This window comes from Nycticebus coucang, chromosome 1 (genome assembly GCF_027406575.1).
Source record: "Nycticebus coucang isolate mNycCou1 chromosome 1, mNycCou1.pri, whole genome shotgun sequence".
Classification (NCBI taxonomy): Eukaryota; Metazoa; Chordata; class Mammalia; order Primates; family Lorisidae; genus Nycticebus; species Nycticebus coucang.
Window position 1 is genome coordinate 195,476,123 of NC_069780.1, and position 24,824 is coordinate 195,500,946.

At 56.1% G+C, this 24,824-nt stretch overlaps 1 protein-coding gene and 1 non-coding gene across 11 annotated transcripts in view; one reads left to right on the forward strand and one right to left on the reverse strand.

Moving 5' to 3' along the window:
• Positions 1–24,824, forward strand: part of SLC12A7 (solute carrier family 12 member 7) — a 91,897-nt gene that overhangs the window by 23,015 nt on the left and 44,058 nt on the right. The window contains exon 1 of one of the 10 annotated variants that reach the window (XM_053593572.1): positions 8,443–8,810. The exons of 6 other annotated variants lie outside the window; for them this stretch is intronic. In XM_053593572.1, coding sequence (XP_053449547.1) covers positions 8,687–8,810 — 124 coding nt within the window. In that variant the 5' untranslated portion in view covers positions 8,443–8,686. Of the gene's footprint in view, positions 1–8,442; positions 8,811–14,055; positions 14,243–24,824 lie in introns of those variants that run through there. 3 more of the 10 variants (XM_053593563.1, XM_053593582.1, XM_053593554.1) reach the window with 3 other exon arrangements.
• Positions 21,798–21,904, reverse strand: LOC128591981 (U6 spliceosomal RNA). Its single transcript, XR_008381729.1, has one exon. It is a non-coding gene; the product is annotated as a U6 spliceosomal RNA (small nuclear RNA).

The following is a 24,824-nucleotide window of genomic DNA, read 5'->3' on the forward strand; positions in this document are numbered from 1 at the left end:
TGAGGGTGTCGAGTTCCCAGAATCATAAAGTAGATGGCTGGTGCGGGGCTGGGCGGGAGTGGGAGGGGGTTAGTGTGCGGTGGGAACACAGCTTTAGTTTGGAAGAGGAAGAGTCTGGGGACAGATGGTGGTGAGTCACACAGCGACGCGAATGCACGTAATGCCATAGAGCTGTGCATGGAAACTTTGTGCTCTGTGTATTTTACCACAAGTAAATAAAACGGATTTTTTTAAAAAGGAAAAAACAAAATGAAAACTGAGTGGACCTTTATAACAGAGAGCTACTCTGGCACTGAGCGGCCAAGGCCATAGGCCCACAGCAGCCACACCATGAGGGTTTGTCTGACCAGGCACAGGCTCTGATGTTGGAGGCATGGCAGCCTCACCTCCTCCTTACACAGCCTCAGGGGCTCTGGTCTCTCAAAGGGTAGGGGAACACACCCCAGAAAGGGGAGCCAGCGAAGAGCTATGGCAGCAGCGTGTCCCCATGCCATGGTCCCTGGGGAATTCTGGAACATGGTTGCCAGACAGGCCTCACTGACGGCAGGGGAGGAGGCACAGACTCTGAGAGGGCCGTGAGGCCGGGATGTGCTCTGTATGCAGTTGTAGTGGTGCCTGGGAATGGACCTGGGGGCAACCTGCCCTGCCAGCGTGGGCGCGGCACTGGCCCCAGGTGACAGGACAGGGTCCCTCCCAAGGCCAGGGAACACATAGCTGAGGCTAGGAGGATGGCCCAGGGGTGTACCTAGTGCTCATCCCTGGGGCCTGGGCAAGGCTGGCACAGGTATGGGGCTCAGGACCTGGGAAGAGCCTGAGTCACTGGGGCTGGGGCCACAGCCCAGGGGCTCCTGGAACTTGTTCCTGTGTCCCAGCCCCACTCTCAGCGGCTCTGGAACCCACACGTGGGCACTATTGTAATTATGCCTACAGGTGGAAATGCTTTCTTCTGAGATTAGTGAAGTTTTTCACATAGTGAGCTCAGAGTTATTTCTGGCACCTGGAGGCTGTCAGGGTGATAGTCCCCTCTGCGGGGATTTGGCCGGCATGGGGGGCCCAGCACGAGGCACAGGAACTGTGCTACTTCAGGGCTAGATGGGCTCCCAATTTTCTGACCTCAGTGCAGGCCTCTGGCCGGGTAAGTACCTCCCCAGTCTAAGGGATCATCATTGGGGGACTCACACTGACTTCCAGGGATGGAGGCACTTTGGGGACCATGCTGGATGGGCAGAGTTCTTTTCATGGCTCAGTGTAGCCTGTTCCTTGCTGACAGAGGATGTGCTAGAAACACCCCACACTCCCAACTGCTAGGGAACCGCAGACCTGCAGGAGGCGAACAGTGAGGACGGGTTGGGGCACCTACCAGTGTTGTTTTCTCTCACCAGCTGTGCTGTGCTCTGCATCTGGTGGGCTTTGCGAACACGTCTGCCTATGGGCCCACCAACTAGGATGCTGCTGTCTCGTTGAGTAGCAGGCTGGCCATGCCTCCCTGAGCTTCATGGAGACAGAATCACAGTAGCCTCCTCTGGCCCATCCACAAGGCGTCCCTGCTGCGGTGACGTGGGAGGCTTGTAGCCCTCCGCCCACTGCTCTGCAGGTGGGGACGTGGTTCACTCTTTCCAGGCCAGGCTGCTGTAAGTGGAGTTGCTAGGTCCTGACAAGGACGTGTCCTTAGTTTTTGGTCACTGCCGGTTCTCCGTGGTGGCTGCGCACTACACAGACTGTCAACAGTGCAGAAGTCAGGTTCTCAGGCTGTGCCTTGCTCACTGAGGGCTGGTTTGCCGTGCTGGGTGTCTGGCAGGCGCAATGACCCCTTGCACCCTGCCACAGGGCCTCCCTTGGCTGCACAGTGTCTGCCCCAGTCTCAGCTGTCCCCTTGTTCTGGCCTGGGAGTTTCTATGTGGCACTTAGGTTGCTTTTCCACCCTTCAGAGTGTCTTTGAAATGAAGAGGGTATAATTACTTTTTTTTTTTTTTCAGTGATAGGGTCTTGCTCTGTTGCTCAGGCTGCAGTGCCATAGCGTCATAGCTCACTGTGGCCTCAAACTCTTGGACTCCCTTAATCCTCCTGTCTCAGCCTCCCGAGCAGCTGGGACAGTAGGTGCCCACCACAATGCCCATATAATTTTTATTTTTATATTTTGTAGAGATAGGAGTTTTGCTATGTTGCTCAGGATGGTCTCAAACTCCTGGCTTAAGGGACCTCCAAACTCAGCTTCCTAAAGTGCTGGTTTTACAGATGTGAGCCACTGAGCCCAGACAGAAGTATGTGATTTTTTTCTTTTCTTTTTTTTTTTTCTCCTGCAGTTTTTGGCCGGGGCTGGGTTTGAACCCACCACCTCTGGCATATGGGGCCTCTCTTTTGTTGTACTTGGTAGAGTGCTGTGGCATAATAGCTCACAGCAACCTCAAACTCTTGGGCTCAAGCAATTCTCTTGCCTCAGCCTCCTGAGTAACTGGGACTACAACGCCCTTCTATTTTTAGAGACAGGGTCTCACTCTGGCTCAGGATGATCTGGAACCCACTAGCTCAGGCAATCCGCCTGCCTAGGCCTCTGAGTGCTAGGATTACAGGCGTGAGCTATCGTGCCCAGAAGTATGTGATTTTAATGAAGACCACTTGTCAGTGTTTCTCTTATAGGGGTGTGTTTTGAGACCCTGAAGGGATTTGCAGCCATTATTCTGGCTGTGAACCTGTTTTGTGCCCGACTGCAGGCTACACCCTGTAAGCTGGGAGCCTCCCAGAAAGCTCTGCTGAGGACCACTCCAAGGAATCTCTTGCTGATCCTACAGAGGGGCCAGGTCCCTCTCAGCTCCGAGGGCTCCACCACACACTGAGGGTGAAGCAGGGCACCCTGCAGTGTCTGTCAACAGAAAGGTCTTTGAGTTGACTCTGAGACAGGCAAAGAAAACTAAGGGGTCACCTCAGCAGCCTGCTGTGTTTGAAAGGAGGATGGGTAGCAACGGGGAGCAAGTGGCCTGGAGGGATGTCAGAGGCTCAGAGCCCACAGCTAGGAACCTCTGTCCCCAGCCTGCCCATCCCACTACAGTGCTGAGGCCGCCCCATCTTGTCCATTCCTTGGGTATGCTCTTGGCCTGCACCCTGAGACTTGGCCTTCCAGGTCAGCCCCTTCCCAGGGTGGGGGTGGGTGGGGAGCTTGAGCTGGTGGGGCTGGCACCAGGTGGCAGATGGGTGGTGGGGGCTGAAGAATGAAGCTGGAAGCCTATTCACCATTGAGCACCTAAGAGCATTTGTTGCCCCAACATTTAGGATTATTCCTTACCACCTGCATGGACCAAGTAGGTCCTGGCACTGACAACAGGCAGGATGGGCAACCATATGGCCATACCTGGACAGGAGTGGATGGAGAGGCAGCCTCAGACATCTCCAGGTAGTTCAGAGATGCTCCTAGGAGCCGCTGGCCTTGGTATGTCTGGGGAATAGCAGGATTGTCACCTGCACTGCTGCTGGACGACCCCGCAGGTGCCCTGTGGCATCCAGGCCCACCCAGTCTGGCCCAGAAGTGGGGTCTGGGAGAAAGGTGGTAGCAGCTACGGCCACCTGTGGCCTCTGGGTTCCTGCCAGCCACAGGCTTTAAACATGCCCAGCAAGCTGTAGTCAGTTTTCTGGAGTGCTCATTAGGGAGCATTTGAGCTGTTCGCTATATCCTCAGAGCTTTCCAGAGTGCTCTACCTTCTCCCAGATGGCTCTCCTGAGCCTCACAGAAAGCCTCAGCCTGCACCCTCCTCCCTCCCTTCTGAGCCAGAACATTCCTTTTGGGAGGCCTGGTGTGTTATCACTGAGAACTGTGTAGATTGCTTATCTTTCCTTTTTTAAATTAAAACAATTGGTGCTTATACTCCTAGAGGCCCTGGCTGCTTCCCCAGCTCTGCAGGGTGCAGGGTGCAGGGTTGCCTGGGCTCACCTCTGTGTTGACGGCTTCTTCCAGGGATCCCCTCCCCTGCCACCTCCCCAGAGGATGCCATCACACATTCCTTGGTATTTTCAGGGTTTAGCCCCTTTTTTTGTGAGTGTGTTGTGAGTGTGTCATGAATGTGTTGTGTAAGGCTGGCCCATCTTCTGCGTCACCAATTTCAGGTCATGGTAGACTAGAGTAGCCCTGCTGGCCTAGGCTTTTCTCCTGTCCCTTGGGAAGGCATCCCCCAACCCAGTCTGCAGGTGGGGAACTTGCTCAAGAATGGCTTTATTTGGCCCTCCCATTTGGCCAGTGGCTCATATGGGGTCATGCTCTTTTCCCTTAACTTTTCCCTGGTCTGACTGCAGCTGCCTCTTGAAGGCTTTGTGGCACCATGAATTCTGCTGGCCTGGTATGGCCAGAAGGTCTATGTGATGATCTTGGATTGTGCTGAAAGGTTTTTCCATGTGGCATCTTCTTACCTCTCCATTCAAGGGTCTCAGGCCCACCCATCACCCCACCTGCTCCCTTCAGGCCTAACAGGAGCCTGCTCATCTGGCTGGCCCACCCTTGCCAAGGCTGTGATTGACTACTGCAGACCACCAGGGTGGGAGCCTGTTCACCCCAGGGCTGCCCTCAGACCATGCCCCTCTCCCCTTCCTAGAATCTCTGGATTTTGAGCTGGGGCCTTGGGCTGTTTGCTACATTCCCCAAACTCAGCACCTCATGGGTTCTCATGGTTTCTCAAGGAGCTTTGCCACCTGCACCTCCAAGGGCTCCCAAATCCTGCCCTGTTCCCAAGGGCCCTGTGTCTAGCCGCTGGGCTGGAAGGTTCTGGTCCCAGTAGACTCTGACATGGTCTCTTCCCCAGAGATGGCAGCACACATTTGTGTGGGCAGGTAAACTGTGTTCTGGACATCTCAGACTTTAAAGGAAACAAGAGGCCTTTGGGTGTTCCTAGTTCAGGATGTCACCACAGTGACAGAATGTCTGTACAAAGTTCTGGACAACCTTAAAGCTGTGCTCCGGAGCCTCACCAAGACTCAGGAGCTGTAATTAAAGGACTGCACACCTCCCCTGGGTACTCAAGTTCTATGTTCTTTTGGTGTGTGTCTGTCACTCACTTTTCTCAAACACAAAGTAGCACCAAGGTCCTTATGGAGCTCTGGGTGGGGCTGCACGTCTGTTCCTCAGACCCAACTCTGTTGTTGCTTCTCTCACAGTGGCTCTGCCTCTGGCCCAGGGGTCTGCCTCACAGCTGGCATAGGAGCCCTTGGGGGCCCAGACACAGGGGCAGCCCTCAGGCCAGGCAGCTTTCCCAAACAAGCTGGGGAAAGAGTGGAGGCTGCTTCTGGTGTTTACCCATCCTCTGGTGAAAAGGAGGTTCCTGAAGAGCCCAGCACTTTTCTGCAGAATTCCAGAAGCAGGGTAAACCCTTTCCAGAGAGGTGGCCCTTCATTCTTCCCAGTGCTGACAGGCTCCAGGTCAGGAGAAAGCCCAGGTCTCATAGGGCCGTCATGGCCTCTGGAGCCTCACCCCCCACCCCCAAAAGCTAGTTATTTCAAATGGGCTCTTCTGGTGGGCTTGGCCTTCTGGTCAGAGCAGCGTCTTGGGACAGCAATGGCTACACTTGCCATCCCTGGATAGGAGTGCACACCTGGGCGTGCAACAGGCCACCTTCTGGTGAGGAGTGGTCTTGGGCCTCTGGCCTCCTGCCAGCATGCCCTTCCATAGGCACTTCTGTGTGCTTCAGCTCAAGGGTGCACTCTGCGAGGTATAGACAGCAGGTTCCCAGCCCAGAAGAATGCAGACAGGGCACCCATCAGAGGGCCACCTTGCAGCCCGGGCCCTGCAAGGAAAGTGGAAGGGCTGGCTGACCCAGGGCCTGGCAAGAAGGCAGAACCCCCACCTTGGGGCAGAACAGACAAAGGACTTGCAAATGTGCCCAGCTCCAAGCACACAGCACTGACATGCCCGAAGGCCCCTGTCTGTCCCCCCACTATCATTCCTACCGTGGCTGTCCCTGGAGGAGGATAGGTGAGGCAACTCTTAATTCTCCAGACTTGGAAGTGGACACAGCAACAGCCTAATCCCTTGGAAATTCTCAGTGGCAGCAATCAGGGCCTGTTTTGAGAATCTACACACACCAACTACCACCACCTACTGCAACTCCACATGAAGCCCGGAACCTCCGGCTATGTCTTGATGAGTGGCCAACAGGTCACCACAACAGCAGGGTCACATCAAAAGGACATAGGACTTGATTTGAAGAGGCTTCACCAAGCAAAGGCAAGATGATTGAAGCCAACAGCAATGTTTGAATCCATGAGTTTGTCAGCATGTTTGGGGATGATACAGGACCACCTCACTATCATTAGAACTGGGAATAAGGGAGAAGCTGGCATCTGCTGGCCTTTCCTGTAGGAATGATACACAGATGGCCAGACAAGGGATGTCTCTCCTGAAGAGGTTATTCCAGTGCATCAATGACAAGCAAGTTCCATGAATCCACTCGGCTGGACATGGAGCACCAATGGCCAGTGACAGCTGCTGACTCCCGCTTAGAGTACCCCAGCCCTGTCCAACAAATCTGGGTCCCCGGGGCTCCTGACTCCAGATGCCCACTGTCAGGAGTACACAGGCCCATAACCAATGGCCTGCTCTGTACAGGTGGGGCCTTTGACACATCAGGGCTGGATCTGCAACAGGTGCAGCCTGAGGACAGGAAGGGGTGGAGGGTGGAGGACAGGGCTGCAGGGAGAGAGTGCTGAAGGACTATTAGTCACTGACAAGGGAGCCACCAGATTTAAGAAAGTGCCCTGGGGGAAATCCGCAAACCAAGGGACCCATCTGTGCTGTCAGGACAGTGACTTCTGGGGCTGGGAGTGCTGAGGCTGGGGTACAGCCAGCTGGCAACTTCTGGGTCTTGACTCAGGCGGTGGTGGCAGGGTGTCCACCTTGTAATGACTCACAAAACTGAAGACCCCAAAGCAGATGCTGCTGCCCCTGCCCCAGGCCTATTACAAGATCTATAATTTAAATGAGAGACAGCCTCAGCTACAAGGTGGGGTCCTTGCCCTTGGCAAGGTTTGCTAATTTCTGAGAAGGAACCTCTGGGCCTGTGTCCCTTCTGTGAAATGACAGGGTTAGACTTGGCCCAGCCTCTCTGAGGACTGCCATCAATGGGTGGCTGGCAGTCCTCCTCCCCAGCAGAGCTCCCGGACCCTGTGTGTAGTTCTGCTGCTAGTTATGGGATGGGGACCTGAGCCATTCCTGGGAGAAACTTTGTGCTGGCTCTCTGACCTCTGCTCAGCCATGTGGGGGTGACTGAGGCCAGAGCTTACCCAAGGAGCAAACCCTACAATACACCCCTTGGGTGCTTCTGTTCCTACCCTCAGATCTTTTCAATAAGGCCAGTCTCCCTGGGAGGACACATGGACATGGTCTTACCTTTGGGTAGATAGCAGTTTCCCTCCATTTTATCTTGACAGGGTGGAGTGGCAGCTGCTCAGAGCTGTGTGCAGCCCTGTCCTGCCCTGGGGGGTGGGGGTGGGTTGGCGGGTGGGAGTGTGGGCCAGGTACCCCCATTCTGCTTGATGGGGACACTCCAGGGGGCCCAGGCCTTCAGCATCTGGCTGGAAGAGTCCATGGGGCACAGGCCAAAAACCCAGGTCACTCCTGGGTGTTCTGTGCCTCTCATAGGAAGTGGCTTTTCAGAATTTGGTTTCTCATTTCCTGGTTGTCAGTATGAAACAGTGCAGATCCCCAGGACTCAAGAGCCCAGAGATGACCTCTAACCTCCCAGCTGCCTTTTAGGGTTATAGCAACATGTGCATTTTTAAACTATGGTTAAATCATGTGATGTTTCCATGTGGCAACAATCTGAGACCATCTTAGCCCACACCACCTGCATTTCTGCTTGGTTGCTGGAGAACAGTTTTGAAGCAATTCATGGCATTTAGTGGCTATACATTTTAGCCCAGTTCCCTATTGACAGACATTGGTTGTTCCCAGTTTTTGTGAAAAATGGGTCAGGTGCTAGTAAGGACAAGGCCTATGCCATCCTGATACATGCTTTTTGGGGTCTGGAACCCCACCTTGTTGGGGGCTTCCCTGCACCACCCTATGAGCCCTCTGTTTGGGGGTCTTCCCCAGACCACCATGGCCAAGTGGGGTGGGGTAGTGCATTTCCCCAGGGTTGTACACTCCACAGAGCGGGCCGGTATGGGCATGTCACAGAGCTTAGGACAAAGTCCCAGAGGAGCCCGCCCCCAGGCCAACCTGGCTCCTGCAGCAAATACCTTCCGGGGCCAGGCTGGGTGAGTCAGGACCACCAGAGGAGCCAAAGGCCCGCGGGCCAGGTCAGGGAACTGCCCGAGGGTGGGGTGCAGACTGTGCTGGGGGGTCCAGGAATCGCCCCGGGGTGGGGATGACTGCGAGAGGGGAAGAGAGGACCGCAGGGCACGGACTGTGCGGGAGGGGCCGGGGATCGCGGGACGTGCGCCCTTTGCGGGGAGAGGGCGCGGGCCGCGAAGGCCCAGTGTCCAGGGTTCCGGGCATTTCGGCGGGCGCGGGGCTGGGCTTGGGGTACCCGCGGAAAGTAGCCCCGCCCCGCTGCCGGCAAACTTTTCCCGGGGCCGCGGGGGCGGGCAGGTGAGGTCACGTGGCCCTGGCGGGGCGGGGCGAGAGGACCCCGCCCCTGCGCTCAAGTCCGGTAGCGGCAGCGGCGTCGGCGGGAGCCGGGCCGGAGCGGGCCAGAGGGCCGCAGCCACCATGCCCACCAACTTCACCGTGGTGCCCGTGGAGGCGCGCGCCGACGGCGGCGGGGACGACGCGGCTGAGCGGACGGAGGCACCGGGTCCCCCCGAGGGCCCGGAGCTCGACAGCCCCAGCCCGGGTAAGCGCAGCCGCACCTGCCCGCCCGGACAAAGGCAGCGGCCGGGACCCTCTGGCGGCCCAGGGCGGGTAGGGGGACTGCGCGGGAGTGGTGGGGCGGCCCAGGCGGCAGGGGGCGGCCTGAGAGCGGCCGGAGGGTGATCCAGGCTGGGAAGCCGGGCCCCGGGAGGGGAGGGGGCCGCTCCGCCTGTCCGCCGCTTGTTCTCTGCGCTTCTCTCTGCTCTCACTCCCGCTTAAAGCCCTATGTCCCCGCTTAGCCACAAGGTGTAACAACTACCGGCCGTTCACTGCCTGGATGGCCGAGCCCACAGGGGTTCAGGAGGGGCCACTAGAGGCGCCTTTGCCTCTGGAGGCCGGCGGGGACTGTTGGTGGGGGGGCTTTGGGAGGGCGGAGCCTGCACCCCTTAGCCTGAGTAGTGACTGAGGTCCCAGAGTGGTTTCCGCGAGCCAATGCCTTCCTGCTTCCTCGGAGCTGGCCTTAGCGCCACTGGGCCAAGGGCAGCCAGCCAGATAAGCCCTGGCTGAGGTCCAGTTCTGCCTCCAGCTGACCTTGGACAGGCCTCCTGTGGGGTCCTGGGCAGGGAGGCCGGCCCAGGCCTTGTTCAGGCTGTGTCCTCTGGGCCCCCTTGTTCTTGGAGTCTGGAGGTTGGCAGGTCTTGCACTTCCTCTGGGGAACCCCCCCCCCCCCAGCTTCTTCCCTCTGTCCTGGCTCCAAACCCAACTTCTCTTCTGCTGATGGGTGTGTCACCTTGGAGAAGCTGTGTAATCTTGGGGTCTCAGCTCCCCTTCAGAGGCTGGGGGCAGGCAGGCCCTCCAGGGTGTCTGAGGGGGTGCGTTCTGTCCGGCCCCCACTCTGCGCCTGCATGTGCTGCGCCTGGTGTGCTGTGGACACCAGGATTCCTGCTCCTTCCCAGGTGTTCCCCTTCTCCGTGGCTTCAGGTGTCGCTTTTTCTAAGTCAGAGATAACTTTCTTGCCCCCCTTTCCTTGTTCCCACCCCCATCAAGCAGTGCCCCAGCCTGCGGTGGCGGGCCAGCGTCTCCAGCCAGCCCGTTCCCATTCTGCAGCCAGTTTCCTCACTTCTGTTGAGGACTAGTCAGGAGTGCCGCTGCCCGCACGATGCCAGGTGAACAATCTCAGACGAGCAAGGGGTGCTCACCCAGGGAGGAGTTTGGCTGAGCGGCCACACGACTTGACTTGCCAGGCTGTTGCAGGCACGCGTGATGTGGCTTTTGGGACCCACTTGACTGTCCGGATTTTCAGTATGGTGCTTAGAGGTGTGACAGGCCTTAGGAGGGGCTGTACTTGAGGAAGGCGCGCAACAGTTTGCTCTTTGGTGGTGAACAGTAGACCCTGTAGAAGCCCCTCTCAGAGGCCTGTTTGTGGGGTCCATGCTGTGTAGGGTCCATGCTGCCTGAGGTCCATGCCACATGGTCACAGGCAAGGGTGACACAAACCCACCCAATCAGGGAGTCACCAGCACTGTGGGTACACTGAGCCATCTCAGAGGCCTGGAGTTCTGGGCAGGATCTTGGGATGCACCAGGCTGTCTTGGGAGTAGGGACTCTGGGTACCGCAGCCCACAGGGAAGTGGGACTCTGGGCACCCAGAGTGCAGGACGCCAGGTGAGATGGGGAGGGGTGTGCCCACACGACCTCCTGCCAAACCCAAGGCAGCTTGGCAAGGCCTGGCCAGCCCAGACTGGTGGTGAGGCGCTTCCTGGGCCCGTGGCACTGAGAGCTGGAAGGAGCCAGGCCCCACGTAGCTTCCCAGCTGTCTCTGCCAGAACCAGGACAGGCCATGTCCCTCGGCCCAGCTGCAGGACAGAGAACCTGCTCCCATATTGTCTGGATAAGAAACGCCTCATCATGGAGCAGGAAGAATACCTTCCTTCTCAGGCCCTCAAGGGGAACCATCAGAGAGGAGGAGCTGGTGAGGACGCTGTGCTGGGGCAGGGCCCTTCTCCAACCTCAGTTGAGGGGTTTGTGGTGACTTGAGGGAAAGTCCAGGCTGTGTGGTGTGAAGGCCAGCAGCTGTCACCCAGCGAGGGCCCTGCTGGCCTGCCTGCCCCACCCTTTAGAAGGAGCTCCCAGTGTAGCTGCTGCAGCCTCAGTGTGAGTGCTCATAGGAGAGCAGTGCCCCTACAGCCTGGGCAACCCGTCCCTGCACCCCAGGTGTGGCTAGTCTCTCTTGGGACTGTCCTGGGGCTGGATGGAGCCTCCTGCAGGCTCACTGATCACCAGAGGTCTTGCTATTCTCTGTTCCCGATGCACTGAGGTGGCTTTGGGTCACCTTCACTCAGTGTGGTGTAGGGTACAGGCCAGCAGTGGACAGTGTTCTGTGCTGCCCCAGGGCTGCTGCTGCTGGGATGGGAGGTGATGTACGCTGGCCAGCTGATCTTGGGGTCACCTTTGGGATGTGGCGATCCAGGGAATAGTACGTTACAGGAGGGGGGCAGAGTGCAAAGCTTCCAGGCTTGGTCCTTCTGGGTGAGGATGGGAGGCGGCAGCTCCTACCTTGTCTGGGGGATGCCACATGTACACAACAGGTGGCCAGGCAGGGAGGACACCCCCACCCAGTGGAGCCAACCAGCACTGCCTTGTCGGGCTCCTCACAAGTGGGGCTGAGAGTCAGAATGTCTTTCTCAGAGACCGCTGATATTCAGGGTGGGGGCCAGAGATGGCAAAACATGTATTTTGTGAACCAAATTCCCTTTTTAAAACCAAAGGAACTGAAAGTCACACACGAAAGAGAAGCTGCAGGGTGTCCAGATCTATGTCCTTGCTCTGTGGAGCCCCAGCCTGTCCCCTTAGGAGTCACATGGTGAAGCATGTTGGGGCAGTGCCAAGCCCATGGTGCGCCTGTGCATGCTGAGTGAATGCTTGCGTGCAGCATGTGCACGTCCACATGTGTGCACTTGGTAGAGAGGGTCACATGCATGGTGGTGCCTGGCATCCGGTCTTCTGTCTGGAGCCAGGCCTGTCCATTGGGTGGCTGGGCATCTCCCAGTAGTGTGAGCTTCTTGTTCTAGGTCTGATATTTGTCCTCAGCTCCTAGGCCTTTGGTCATATCTGGCACCCATTGCCTCCTGGACCCAGGTCCATGGCTGTGCTATGCTGGGGCCTGCAAGCTGTGAGTAGGCAGCAGCGCAAAGAAGGTTCTGAGGCTAGCCGCATGAGCCTAGCAAAGCTGGCAGCTGGGATGTGTGGCAGAAGATGACCACAGGTAGGCTTGTCTGCCCAGGCTGTGTTCCGCGTGGGCCTGGGGTGCAACTATGAGGTGGACGGGAGGAGCCAACGTGTGACATATGATGGGGTGGGCTCCGTGGGGAGACCACCACAGAGGCCTGGCTTTGGGTGGCCACTGAGATAGAGACACATGTTCAGAACTCAGATGCCGTGGACAGTGGTGCTGGCCGAGTGGTGAGAGGTGGGAGGGGCAGTGGGTGGGGGGCTTGGGAGCGTGAATGGGGCAGGTCTGAGCAGGGACTGGTGCGGATCGCTCCCTAGCGGGGACCAGGATGGGCAATTGGCTTCTCAGAAGTGCCTCTCCTGGGCTTGGCGCCTATGGCTTAAGTGGCTAAGGTGCCAGCCACATACACCTGAGCTGGTGGGTTAGAATCCAGCCCAGGCCCGCCAAACAACAATGACCAGGCTGCAACCAAAAAATAGTCGGGCATTGTGGTGGGCGCCTATAGTCCCAGCTACTTGGGAGGTGGAGGCAGGAGAATCGCTTGAGCCCAGGAGTTGGAGATTGCTGTGAGCTGTGATGCCGTGGCACTCTACCCAGGGCGACAGCTTGAGGTTCTGTCTCAAAAATAAATATATAAAAGAAAAAGAAGTATCTCTCCCAGCCCTCAGTGAGTGTGAAGTGTTGGCATGTAGAGTCTCTTGGCCCTCTGAGGGGCCTTGGGATAGTGAGTCAGGGTCTGCAGCCACAGGTTACTGAGCTAGTCATAGGCATTTTTATGGGAAAGACAGCCTGGGGCTGGCCAGGCCGAACGTGAGTCCCAGGGCACTGTGGGGCCCCATGTGTGCTCAGCTGGACTTTGGTGTCGCTTAGTAGGGAACATGGGATGTGGGAGGTGTCACGGGCTCTGGAGTGAGTGGCACCCACGCTAGTGCTGTGTGCTCTCAGCCCATTGGTCCACATCTCTGCTGGTGGCTCTCAGGGACTGTGTCCTAGCTCCTTGATGGGACTGCTGCCTCTTTGCTGCATCTTTTGGTCTGGAGCACCAAGCGCAGTGGCCAATACCAGGACACAGGGCAAGGGCCATGCCACTGGTGCCTGCACATGCATGTTCTCACACACAGGTTTGCACATGCATACACAGGGCCTAGGAGTTGTGCGATGCCCTTCCTCTCTTAGTGGGCGAGGTGTTGCTGGACTCCAGCACTCGACCCTGCTCAGCTTCATGGCTGACATGGCCTCTCCCATGGTCTGGATGGCCATCAGGATAGGGTGCCCAGAGAGGGCTGGGTGCTTTGTCCTGGGTACACAGCTGGTTGGGCTAAAGCCACGTGGGAGCTCAGGGGTCTCCCTCTTCTGGGGCTCAGCAAATGTCAGGTAGTGGCCGAGTGGGCCAGAGCTGTCTGCCATTTGGACCCTCAGCATGAGTGAGGGTCTTCTACCCCTACCTGTCAGGCAGTGAGGGGGTGCAAAACCACCTCAGGTTAGGGGCTCTGTGCCCTGACAGCTCCCTGGACCTGACCAGGAAACTTGTGCACTGGAGGACAAGTGACCTTAGACACCTTCCCAGGGGTGCTATCTTTAGGGCTGGAGACATAGGCTCAGAGGCTCAATCCTGACCACAGCCTTGTGGGACCAGAGACTTGAGGGCAAAGTTTGATGCTTAACGTTAAGTATTAACCACTGTTCTTGTGGCCAGGTGCTGTGACCTCAGCCACCATTCCAGGGGTGGCTCCTAGAGTCACTTTGTGGTGACAGCTGCCCTGAGGAGTATGAAGCCTTCTGGGGCCTCCAGAGGGAAGACCCCACTGCCTGTGGGGGTGGGAGCCCTTGGGACCAGGGCTTGGGTGGCACTCGGCAGTGGACAAGCTGCTCTCCTGGGCAGTGGGCCAGGGCTGGGGAGGCACTGGCAGGGCCTGGTCTCCCTCTCAGGGTGCTGGGGCAGTGTTCTGGGGGCGAGGGCAGCACACAGAGGGTTAATACCTTTCCTTTATAGAAAGAGGGAGACTCCCTGTTCAGAGGTCTGGTCTACGCAGATAACCCTCTGGCCTCAGCCCCTCCCATGCTCCTGACCATGGCTGCCGTCTCCTCAGGGGTCCTTGGGCCCCCTACCAGGACTGCTCTGAGCAGCCTGGTCCCACGGGCTGCTTTTGGTTGGAAGGTGACTGCATCCCTGCAGGGAAAGGCGTGTGCTGCTCCTGGAAGGCCTGGGACATGTGTGTGGCGCAGGCCGCCTGCTGGCTGTGGTAGGGCTCTGAGGCCAGGCCCTAGCGTCCTGGTACCCTAGGACTGGCACGTGGGGCTCTTCCTCTTTCTCTCCCTGGGTGGTTTCATTTTGAGAAAACAATGGTGGGGAGGAGAGTTGTTTCCGAGTCACATGTGGGGCTGGGCTGCTTGGTAACTTCCTGTGTTCTGGGGTGTTCTCAGAGCCCCACAGCCACCCTTGCGACTCACATGGCTCTGTGGAGGGACATTGGGATCTGGAGTGTGAGTCACCACCCAGCCCGGGTTCCCCTGGAGTCTGAGCTGCTCTGAGTGGTTAGAGCACTGTGGTCCGCGGCTGACTTATACCCATGCATGTGTGGGAGGAGCCCCACAGAGTGCTGGTGGTGCCGCCCCCTCCCCCCACGGCCACCAGAGCTCCTGTGCAGGGAGACGGGGAGGAGGCTAGTAATGCGATCCTCATGTATTCTCTGCCCAGTCCCCCTGCCAGGAACCGGGCTGTCACGGTGGCCATGACCTCTTGTCTCCCTGGCTCCCCCTTCTGCAGGTCTTTGGCGCCAGTGGGTCTGGTCTGGGCTCTCAGGGAGGCTCAGAGACTCCGACCCTCACTGGGAGGGAAGGGCGCCAGGCTGCTCCCAGCCTCCCCTGCCACTTAGCAGAGAGCCACAGCCCAGACGGGGCTGTAACAGGAGCCTCCCTGGGGAGGGCCCACGGATGCCCTGAGGGTCGCCTGCCAGGCCTGGGCCCCTTCACCACCCATCCTCCTGTAGCTACTCCCCTTGCCCTTCCAGGCTCAGATGGCTGCTCTGGCTTCTGGGGGAGGAGAGGCTGAACCGGGCCCAGCAAACGGCCAGCCATGTGATGAGGGGTGTCGAGAAGGAAGGTCACAGAGGCCACCTTCCCATGGTGGGGGGGGGGGGTGTCCTATGGATGGAAAGTCCCAGAACAAGACTGCACTTGGGCAAGACTGTGCCCAGGAAGCTTGTGGAGCTGTGGAGCGCAGGGCCTGGGCACTGGGGTATGCAGCTTGGGTACTGAATCCCCAGGAGTTGCAGGTGTGAGAGTTCTAGGCATGTGTGCATATGTGAATATGTGTGTGCATGTATATGTGTATGTGCGTGAGACAGCATGTCCATGTGACTATACACGTATGGGCGTGGGCACATGTGAGTGCATTTGTGTGCATAGGTGTGTATGTGTGGTTCTCATATGTGAGGTATGTGTTTTTTTTGTGTGAGCAAGTAGTTGTGTGTGAGAGTACAGAGGAATGTGTTGTGTATTTGTAAGAGCAGCATGTCTGTGCGTGTGTGTGCATGTGAGTTTGTGCTGCGTGTAATCCGTGTGTGCTCACGCACGTGTCAGCGTGTGAGTTTGTGCTGCATGTGGTCCGTGTGTGCTCGTGTGCTTGCTGGGGACCCCCTCATGTTCTGTAGTGTAAACTCACTTACACACACACTGACAGTGTTGTGATGCATATTTGTGGTGGTGTCTCTGGTGGGGCCTGTTTGCTGCAGTAGTATCTGCAGCAGTGTGTCTGTAGCAGCGTCTGTGGTGGCAGTGTCTGTGGCTGGGCCTGTCTGCTACAATGGCGTCTGTAGCAGTAGTGTCTACGGCAGTGGTGTCTGTGGTGGTGGCATCTGTGGCAGTGTCTGTCTGTGGTGGTGGTGGTTGTGGCAGTGTCTGTGGCTGTGGTGTCTGTGGTAATGTCAGTGGATGTGGTGTCTATGGTAGTGTCTGTGGCTGTGGCATCTGTGGCAGTGGTGTTTGTGTCAGTGTCTATCTATGGCTGTGGCATCTGTGGCCGTGGTATCTGTGGCCGTAGCGTCTGTGGCTGTGGTGTCTGTGGCTGTTAAGTCTGTGGCAGTGTCTGTGGCAGTGGTGTTTGTGACAGTGTCTGTGGCTGTTATGCCTGTGGCTGTGGCATCTGTGGCAGTGTCCGTGGCTGTGGCGTCTGTGACAGTGGTGTCTGTGGCAGTGGTGTTTGTGACAGTGTCTGTGGCTGTTATTTCTGACAGCAGCGTCTGTGGCAGTGTCTGTGGCTGTTATGTCTGTGGCAGTGGCGTCCGTGGCAGTGGCGTCTGTGGCTGCTATGTCCGTGGCTGTGGCATCTGTGGCAGTGGCGTCTGTGGCTGTTATGTCTGTAGCTGTGGCGTCCATGGCTGTGGCATCTGTGGCAGTGGCGTCCGTGGCAGGGCCTCTCAGTGAGCTGCCTGGTTTTCTGAGTGCAGGAGTAAAACAGCATTCTGGCAGTACTTTCCACACAGACTGTCAGGACAAGGACATTTTGAATCAGGAATGAACAAAAGATTAGCCAGCCTTGGGATCGTGCCCAGGCCCCACTGTCTCACCTAGTGCGTGGCTGTTGTCCCTGCAGCATCTGGACGCCTTGTCTGGCTACTCCATGAATTCCCCAGGTTTTTAGTGTTTCCTAAGAGAATCTCTGGTTGTCTGAACTGTGGGGCCGGATGGGTGTTGGGGGGAGGGGAGGGACACACCTACCCCTAAGGTGGGCCTGGGCCAGCTGGGGACACTCACATGGGGTGGGGGCCCTAGCTTTGTGGCAATGGTGCCTCCAGCTCTGCTTTGGAGCCCCCTCCCTCGGCCTAGGACAGAGACCTGAGTGCAACTTCAGCCTTGAAGAAACGGGCATTAGGGCACCGTTCAGTGGAGGAGAGTTGGCAGGGCAAAGGAAGGGCAGTGCCTGGGTGACTGTGCTAGGCATAGGGCCCTGTGAGACGTGGGACCCGGACCCACCTTCCACCCCATCAGATACTCAGCTTCTCCCCCAAAAGGCAGGTGTGTCCTTAGGACCGTCCTTCATTCTCCTGGAAACCCCAGGTGGGCTGGTCCTTCCCTGGGACCCTCACTCCAGAAGGGAAGGTGGCATAGAAGTGCCCCGGATGCAGAGTGGCTGTCTCAGGCTGGTGGCTGGGCCACTTCAGTGTTCCCTCTTTTTCAGAACATGTTACAGTTTCAGGGGGCTTGCTGCTATAAGCACAGGTGCAGTTTCTGGGCCCAAATTAGAACTCTTTCTTGTAAGCTTATGCCTCATGGGGACCCCACTTGCCTAGATTCGCTAGGTTGCTAGATTTTAGGGTGCATGCAGCTGCCGAATGTGAAGGTAGGAACAAGGGTCAGGAGTCACTGGCTAATTTTTAGTGTTTGGGAATTTATTGCACTTCAAACAAATTGTCTGCCAGCAAGTGGCTTTATGGGGTGCTCCTGGGCCCTGGGCTGGGGGGTGGGGGACCCCAGGTGGCACCTGGGGCTCTGCCACTTCCACTTCTGCTAGCTGTTTGTCCCTTGCCCTCAGGCCTGGAGGACAGACAGGTCCCTGGTGATCTTTGCCTGGTGTCCTGTGCTGGTGAGCTGGGGAGACCCCCAGCTTGGAGGCAGCTGACCAACCAGCTCAACTGGCTCTTTCTGCCCTCTGCCTATGGAGGGAAGAGGCTGGGCCTGCATGCGGGGCAGCTGGGGCAAGCCTTGTGATTTGACAAGAGATGAGGGGCCTGCTGGGGATATTACCTGGAGGGAGCACTTTTCTAAACCAGGACAACGAGCATGGGGGTCTGACCCAATGGCCCAGAGCAGATGATTGGGTCTCGTGGCCCCAGGTCCCAGATAGGATGACAGGCCTGGGGCTGCCTGCTGGGCTTTGCGAACTGGTCAACTCTGCTGAATCCCCAATCCACCTGCTTTCTGGTCTGGTTAGAGGGGCCACCCTGTCCTGTGGCCAGAGGATACCACCCTGCACACCTCAGCTCCCCTGTCCTCCCTGGGAGGGGCAACCCTAGTTGGCTTGGCTGGGAGAAGTTGCAGTTAGCTTGCTGGCAGCAGGGGTGGGGCTTCAACTTTATAGAAGCACAGTAAGGTGCAAGAAAAACTTGGGTGAAACAAACATCAGAGGCTGCGTCTTGGCAGGAAAAAGAGAGTGGTGGGTTTCTTGGAAGGGGGGGGCGGATGTTGATGAGTGACGCAGGGCACCTGTGTGTCCAAACCTAGCAAGTATGCATCTCCTGGCCAAGCAAACCCTCATTCAGAGGGAAGCCTAGGTGCGGTGCCTGTGGCTCAAGCGGCTGAGGCGTCAGCCACATACACCTGAGCTGGCAGGTTCCAATCCAGCCCCATCGCCAAACAACAATGATGGCTGCAACCAAAAAATAGCCAGCGTTGTGGTGGGCGCCTGAGGTCCCAGCTACTTGGGAGGCCGAGGTAAGAGAATTGCTTGAGCCCAGGAGTTGGAGGTTGCTGTGAGCTGTGATGCTATGGTGCTCTTTCCAGGGCAACAGCTTGAGGCCTTGTCTCAATAAAAAAAAAAGAAAACAATAACAAAGGGAAGCCTAAGCGTGGTGGGCTCTTATGGGCACTGTGGCACCTCCTGGGGGTGCGTGGGGCATGTGTCCCCTATGCTTACATGGATCCTTTCTGGTAATAAAATGAAAAGGTGGGAAAAAAAAAAAATGAAAAGGTGGAAAAAACAAGGCAATATCTCCTGGCCAGTGCTCCTGGCTAGAGCAGGTACTCGCAACCTTCACAGGCAGAGAAGAAGGACAGCTCCCGACCCACCCACCCCCACCTGCCAGAGCCTCAGGGCATCTCTGGGAGAGGTCCCCTGAGGTCTTGGTGGGCCCCAAGCCTGGTGGGGGCCAGGTGAGCTGGACCTGGTGGGCTGGGCCTGCTGAGCAGATGCTGCCAGTCGCCTTGGGTGCACCCAGCTTGGTACAGGCCCCTGTCGAGACCCACAGCCTCCAGTGGTGGATGAGCCTTGTGTTCTATGTCCACAGCAGTGCTCAGGAAGCAGATGGGCTGTCGGAGCTTTCCTTGAACCTCAATAAGAAGCAACAAGTGGCAGCTGTCAAGAGCCCATCCTCCATGCACAGGGGCCTCTTGGGGAAGGCTTGGCTATTTCCCACTAGGGGGTAGGGTAGAGACCAGGCTGTGGGGTCTGAGGAGGCACCTGGTATACCTGGCCCTAGCAGAGAGCTGCCCTGGGGTCTGACTGTCCATGGCTCTCCATGCTGCTAGGATTTCTCTCTCTCCCTTACTCTCTCTGTCACCCAGGATGGAGTGCAGTGGTTCAGTCACAGCTCACTGCAGCTTGAACTCCTGGGTGCAGGTGGTCCTCCTGCCTCAGCCTCCCACGTGCTGGGATTGCAGGTGTGGCCATCTCGCCTAGCCCAGGTTGTTAGGATTTCAAAGGTTGTTCCTCTGCGGCCTTTCCTATCCCAAGACCTCAGGGTCCTATGTGGCACGTGATCTTCACTTCTCCCCAGGCTCCTATGGCTGCGCAGTTTCTTACTTCCCTTTTTAAGGACCTGGGCAGTTTGGGGGAGTTCAGGCAGGTGTTCTGGAGAATGTCCCTCAGGCAGGGTCAGTCTGGGCTCCGTGTCCTGGGGAGGGACTCTCATGTCTGGGACACACACCATCAGCAGGACTTAAGGGTGCTGGCTGGTCACCAGGTCACCTGTCAGGTGTGTCCATGTCCTGTGGACGCCATGGAGCCCCTCCCCGTCGGGCTTTCTTCACTGAGCTCAGTCCACTTTGCACCCCCACCCTGCTGCCTTATTTGTTTTTAATGAGAAAGGCAATGGTTCAAGGATGCTTTGTGTAGTTAAGTGTTGTGACCAATTCCCATTATTGGCTCCCTGCTCAGATTGGGCTTGTGTTGAGACGCTTGTGGGTGTTGGGTGTGTGTCCTGTGGACGTGCCTGCGGGTGGCTCTGGTGGAGTCCATGAAGCCATGTGCTGAGGTGAGACCCAGGTAAGGTGGTGGCCGTGTGGTGGGTCCCAGCCCTGCATACACGGCACCATATTGGCTTCTTTGTGCGTGACTCTGGTATGTCCTGCTGGGACCGCGGCAGCTGGGTCTGCAGAATTCACCACCTGCACGTGTTTGTCAGGCACCTCTAGGACAGCCAGCTCCAGCATCCTGACCACACAGGTGGGGAGCAATTTTATGGATGTTTTACGCATTGTTGTGGGGGTAGTTCACAGATAGTCCCCTCCGTATTAGAGGGAAGATCCCTGTCAGCACCTTTGGTCTGTTCTGTGGTCATGGCTATCTGGACCCTCACTCAGTGAGTGGACCATGGGCCTCCAGCCCTGGTGGTGTCATTCATGGGCAGCTGTGGGGAGGAGGAGGTTGAAATTCTACACCTGGTTTATTTCATTGAGGATGTTACTGGCTGAAGACCCTTTCTTTCTTTCTTTCTTTTTTTTTTTTTTTTTTTTGCAGTTTTTGGCCAGGGCTGGGTTTGAACCCGCCACCTCTGGCATATGGGGCTGGCTCTCTACTCCTTTGAGCCACAGGTGCCGCCCTGAAGACCCTTTCTTATAAGCATGTCAGCTGTGTTTCTCAGGCATAGGAGCAGTCATTACTCACAACTGTTGTGAGACAGGACAAAGCCTGAGCTTTGGACGACCCATCCTGGGTGTCCTAAGAGGGCCGACCCTACTGCCCCTCTGTGTGTTCATGTCTGTGTGGCATGTCTAAAGTAAATTCTGCTGCACCCCAGGTTGGGGGGCACAAGTGAGGCGCAGGCTGCATTTCCAAACCAGCCTTTTCAGTTGCTGCTACCTCTGTAATATGAAGTGAACAGGTTAACAGGCATTTTAGGGCTTACCTCTGGGGAGGAGGGGAGATAAGTCCTTTTTTTTTTTTTTTTTTTTTTTGTGGTTTTTGGCCGGGGCTGGGTTTGAACCCACCACCTCTGGCGTACAGGGTTGGTGCCTTACTCCTTTGAGCCACAGGTGCTGCCCCAGGGAGATAAGTCTTGTTAGGAGGTTAGTGCTATGACCCCTGGCCAGACTGATTAAACATCTATCCTGAGGAGGAGACAGGCATCCCTCCCTCAGAGCAGACTGACCTTGGTGGGGGCTGGGCAGTTTGTGCCGCACCTGCCTGGGGACAGCAGGTGTCTGCTTCCTGCTCTCCAGGCCTGTGGAGGTGGCTTGTCCGAGGACACTTGATCTGTCTGCCAGGCCCTCCCTTGTCTGGGGTCCTTCCCTTCAGCCAAGCTGTCGGAGGCCGTGCCACAGGGCACCCTGGCACTCAGGGGACTTCCTGCCAGCCAGGGACCTGCCCTAGGAGGACACCAGGGGTCTATCCTCAGGTCCCTGGGTCACTGTGAGTGGTCAGGAGGAGGAGGAAGGAGCTGCCACCCAGGGCAGGCAGCTTTATCCCTGCTCTGGGTGGGTCCAGCTGGAGGGGAGCCCACTGCCCTTCTCAGTGTCCTCAGGAGTACGCAGCATCCCCTGGGTGTGCGGTGGCTGTGTGGAGCCAGGGTGCTCCATGCAGGGAGGGGGAGATGGGGGACAGGTTCTGTGATGTCTTCATCTCCCCAAGAATTTTCTAGAATCCAGGGTTTCCCTTTTTCAAGCCTCAGGTGTAATATGTTCTTCCTTCTGAAAAAATATGAACTCAAATTTGAATGTATTTAAACTTAAAGATAGACATAAAAATCATCCACATAATATGGTCTTGGCATTTTCTTTCACTTTACAGAAATGCGGGTGAACCTTCAGGTAGAAGCATTTAATTTTTTTTTTTTTTTTTTTAATGGTTAAGATGGTAAACTTAAAAATATGGAACGCTTCACGAATTTGCGTGTCATCCTTGCGCAGGGGCCATGCTAATCTTCTCTGTATCGTTCCAATTTTAGTATATGTGCTGCCGAAGCGAGCACTTTTTTTTTTTTTTGAGACAGAGTTTCAGTTTGTTACCCTCAGTAGAGTGCTGTGGTATCTTAGCTCACAGCAACCTCAAACTCTTGGGTTCAAGCCATCCTCCTGCCTCAGCCTCCTGGGTAGCTGGGACTACAGACACCTGCCACAACACCTGGCTATTTTTTAGAGACGAGGTCTTGCTCTTGCTCAGGCTGCTCTCGAACTTGTGACCTCAGGCAATCCACCCACTTCAGCCTCCCAAGTGCTGGAATTACAGGCATGAACCGCCACGCCCCAGCCTATTTAATTTTTTTTTGAGACAGAATCTAAGTCACCTTGGGTAGAATGCCATGGTGTCATAGCTCACAGCAACTTCAAACTCCTGGGGCTCAAGTGATTCTCCTGCCTCAGCCTCCTGAGTACCTGGGACTACAGGCACCTGCCACAACGCCTGGCTAATTTTTCTGTTTTCAGTAGAGACCAGGTCTAGCTCTTGCTCAGGCTGGTCTCAAACTCCAGAGCTCAGGCCAATCCACCCACCTTGGCCTCCCAGAGTGCTGGGATCACAGGTGACAGCCACCATGCCTGGCCAGAAGCATTTGAGTTTCAGTGGAGAGTCCCTGGACTGCAGTAGAACTGAGGCAGTGATGTCATAGAGATACACTTGGTCAGGCTTAGCTCCTGGCTGTTCTAGCCACAGGGAACATTTCCACGTCTCCCAAATGGGTGCTTGCTTCCTGCTGAGACATGAGCCCCCCTTTTTTTATTTTTTATTTTATTTTATTTTTTTGAGACAGAGTCTCAATGCCCGCCACAACACCTGACTATTTTTTTGTTGCAGTGTGGCTGGGGCTGGGTTCCAACTCATCACCCTCCGTATATGGGGCTGGCGCCCTACTCACTGAGCTACAGGAGCTGCCCAAAGCCCAGCTATTTTTTGTTGCAGTTGTCATTGTTGCTTAGCAGGCCTGTGCTGGGTTCAAACCCGCCAGCCTCGGTGTATGTGGCTGGCGCTGTAACCCCTGTGCTACCGGTGCCAGCTGGCATAAGCACTTTTGAAAGCATGTAGGGGCTAAGTGGACACTCTTCTCTAGAGAGTTAGAGTGAACATATTCTTTTTAAAGGATCTATGATTATAATTATGATTTAAGACTTTCTGCTTTTTTAGCTGGCCAGCGCCGGGTTCGAATCCGCCACACTCGGTATATGGGACTGGTGCCCTACCCACTGAGCCACAGGTGCTGCCCCGGATTTAAGACTTTTTGGTGACAAGGATTTGCCAACATTCTGACGGGTGTTTTGCTGTCCCTTTTTATGCATTTCTCCCTTCTCTGTGCTCATCATGTTACTTTAAAAGCAGCAAAATGAAAGCGGAAGGTGCAGAGTGCCCTGCACTCCTGACTCCGCAGCCCAGCCAGGCCTCTGTGCGTGGCTTCACAGTGCCGGACGTGTAGCCTGGCCCTTCTTTTCCAAGTTTCTCAGACTTCATGGTCATCCTATAAAGTGAATTGCTAAATATTCATTTGACCAAGTTGTTTCTGGTTTTGTTTTGCGCCTCCTGTGTGGCATGTGGGGAGCTCCTTTGCTTTGTTTATTTGGAGTCCTGTCCAGGCCACTGTTTCCTGTGTCTCTATCAGCAGGCAGGTGGGTGTCCTTGGGGCCTGGTGGATGTTGCCGCCTTTCCTCGAGTTTCACATGAAGCAAGGTGTGCCGTGAGCACAGGTGGCCGTCCCCTTGCTGCCTAGGAGTGTTCATGGCCATGGGAAGACAGTTGTCTTAGGTCAGGGGAACATGGCTGCCATGTGCACATTTGTCTCTGCTCCTGCAGATAAACAGCCCTTGCAAGCCATAGTTTCATGCTGTTTAGAACCCGACTATGACCAGACTGTGTTGCCAGAGAGGACGCAGGCCGGCAGCTGAGCTGTGAGCCAGCGCTCCTGGTGTGGGATGCCGGGCCTGTGGGCTGAGTCTCTTAAGTGGTGCAAAGAGAAACTTGAGCCCTAGGAGCCAGCGACTTTGTCCAAGGTCATCAGCAGGGGGTTGGCTCGGCCTGAGGGAGAATCTGAAACCTTCCTGTCCTCCCACCTCTGTCCCTCCCTCTCTCCCCTGTCTGGTCAGAGCTTGGTGGTCTGCACCTACTAGACAAAGTTCCCAGTCTAGAAATGAGCACTTCCCACTCCCCACTTCACCCCCTCCCCCGTTTACTCTGGGAGCACTTGCGATAACTGCTGATCTGCATAACAGTTGGGGTTGGTGGTTGTATCCAGAAGAGGGGCTCTGAGCCAGAGTCTGCACAAAATGTGAAATGGAGTGAAAAGCTCTCAGTTGGGATTTCGTCTTGGAAAGACAGAATTTATGGGGGAGATTTTTAGAAATTCTTTTTAGTTGAATATATTTGTATTTTTTCTTTTAATCCAATTTTGATGTAACTCCAGAGAAGTTTCAAGAAGAGCACAAGTGATTTCCATGCACCCTCTGCCCCCCGTGGCCCCAATGTTGCATCCTGTCCCTCCACCCCCTGCCTCCTCCCATCTCTCCGTGTGTTTTTGTCTACACGTATTTTTCTTTTTCTTTTCTTTTTTAAGAGGTAGGGTCTCGCTCTGTCACCCAAGCTGGAATGCAGTGCTTTGGTCACAGCAGCCTCCAAGTCTTGGATGGTAAAGTGATCTTCCCAGCTCAGCTTCCTGAGTAGCTGGGACCACAGGTGTGCAGGACCACATTGGTTACTTTTAATTTTTTGTAGAGAGAGGGTCTTGCTGTGTTGCCCAGGCCAGTCTCTAAATCCTGCCTTAGCCCTGCCTCTCACACAAACTTTTTCCTAAACTGTAGTAAGTAGCAGATGTAACGTTCTTTGCTGGGTGTATTTCCTAAAATCAATGCTTTTTCTTTTAAAATCTTTGTAATATGTTTACCCAAATCAGAGATTAAGAGTGGCACAGA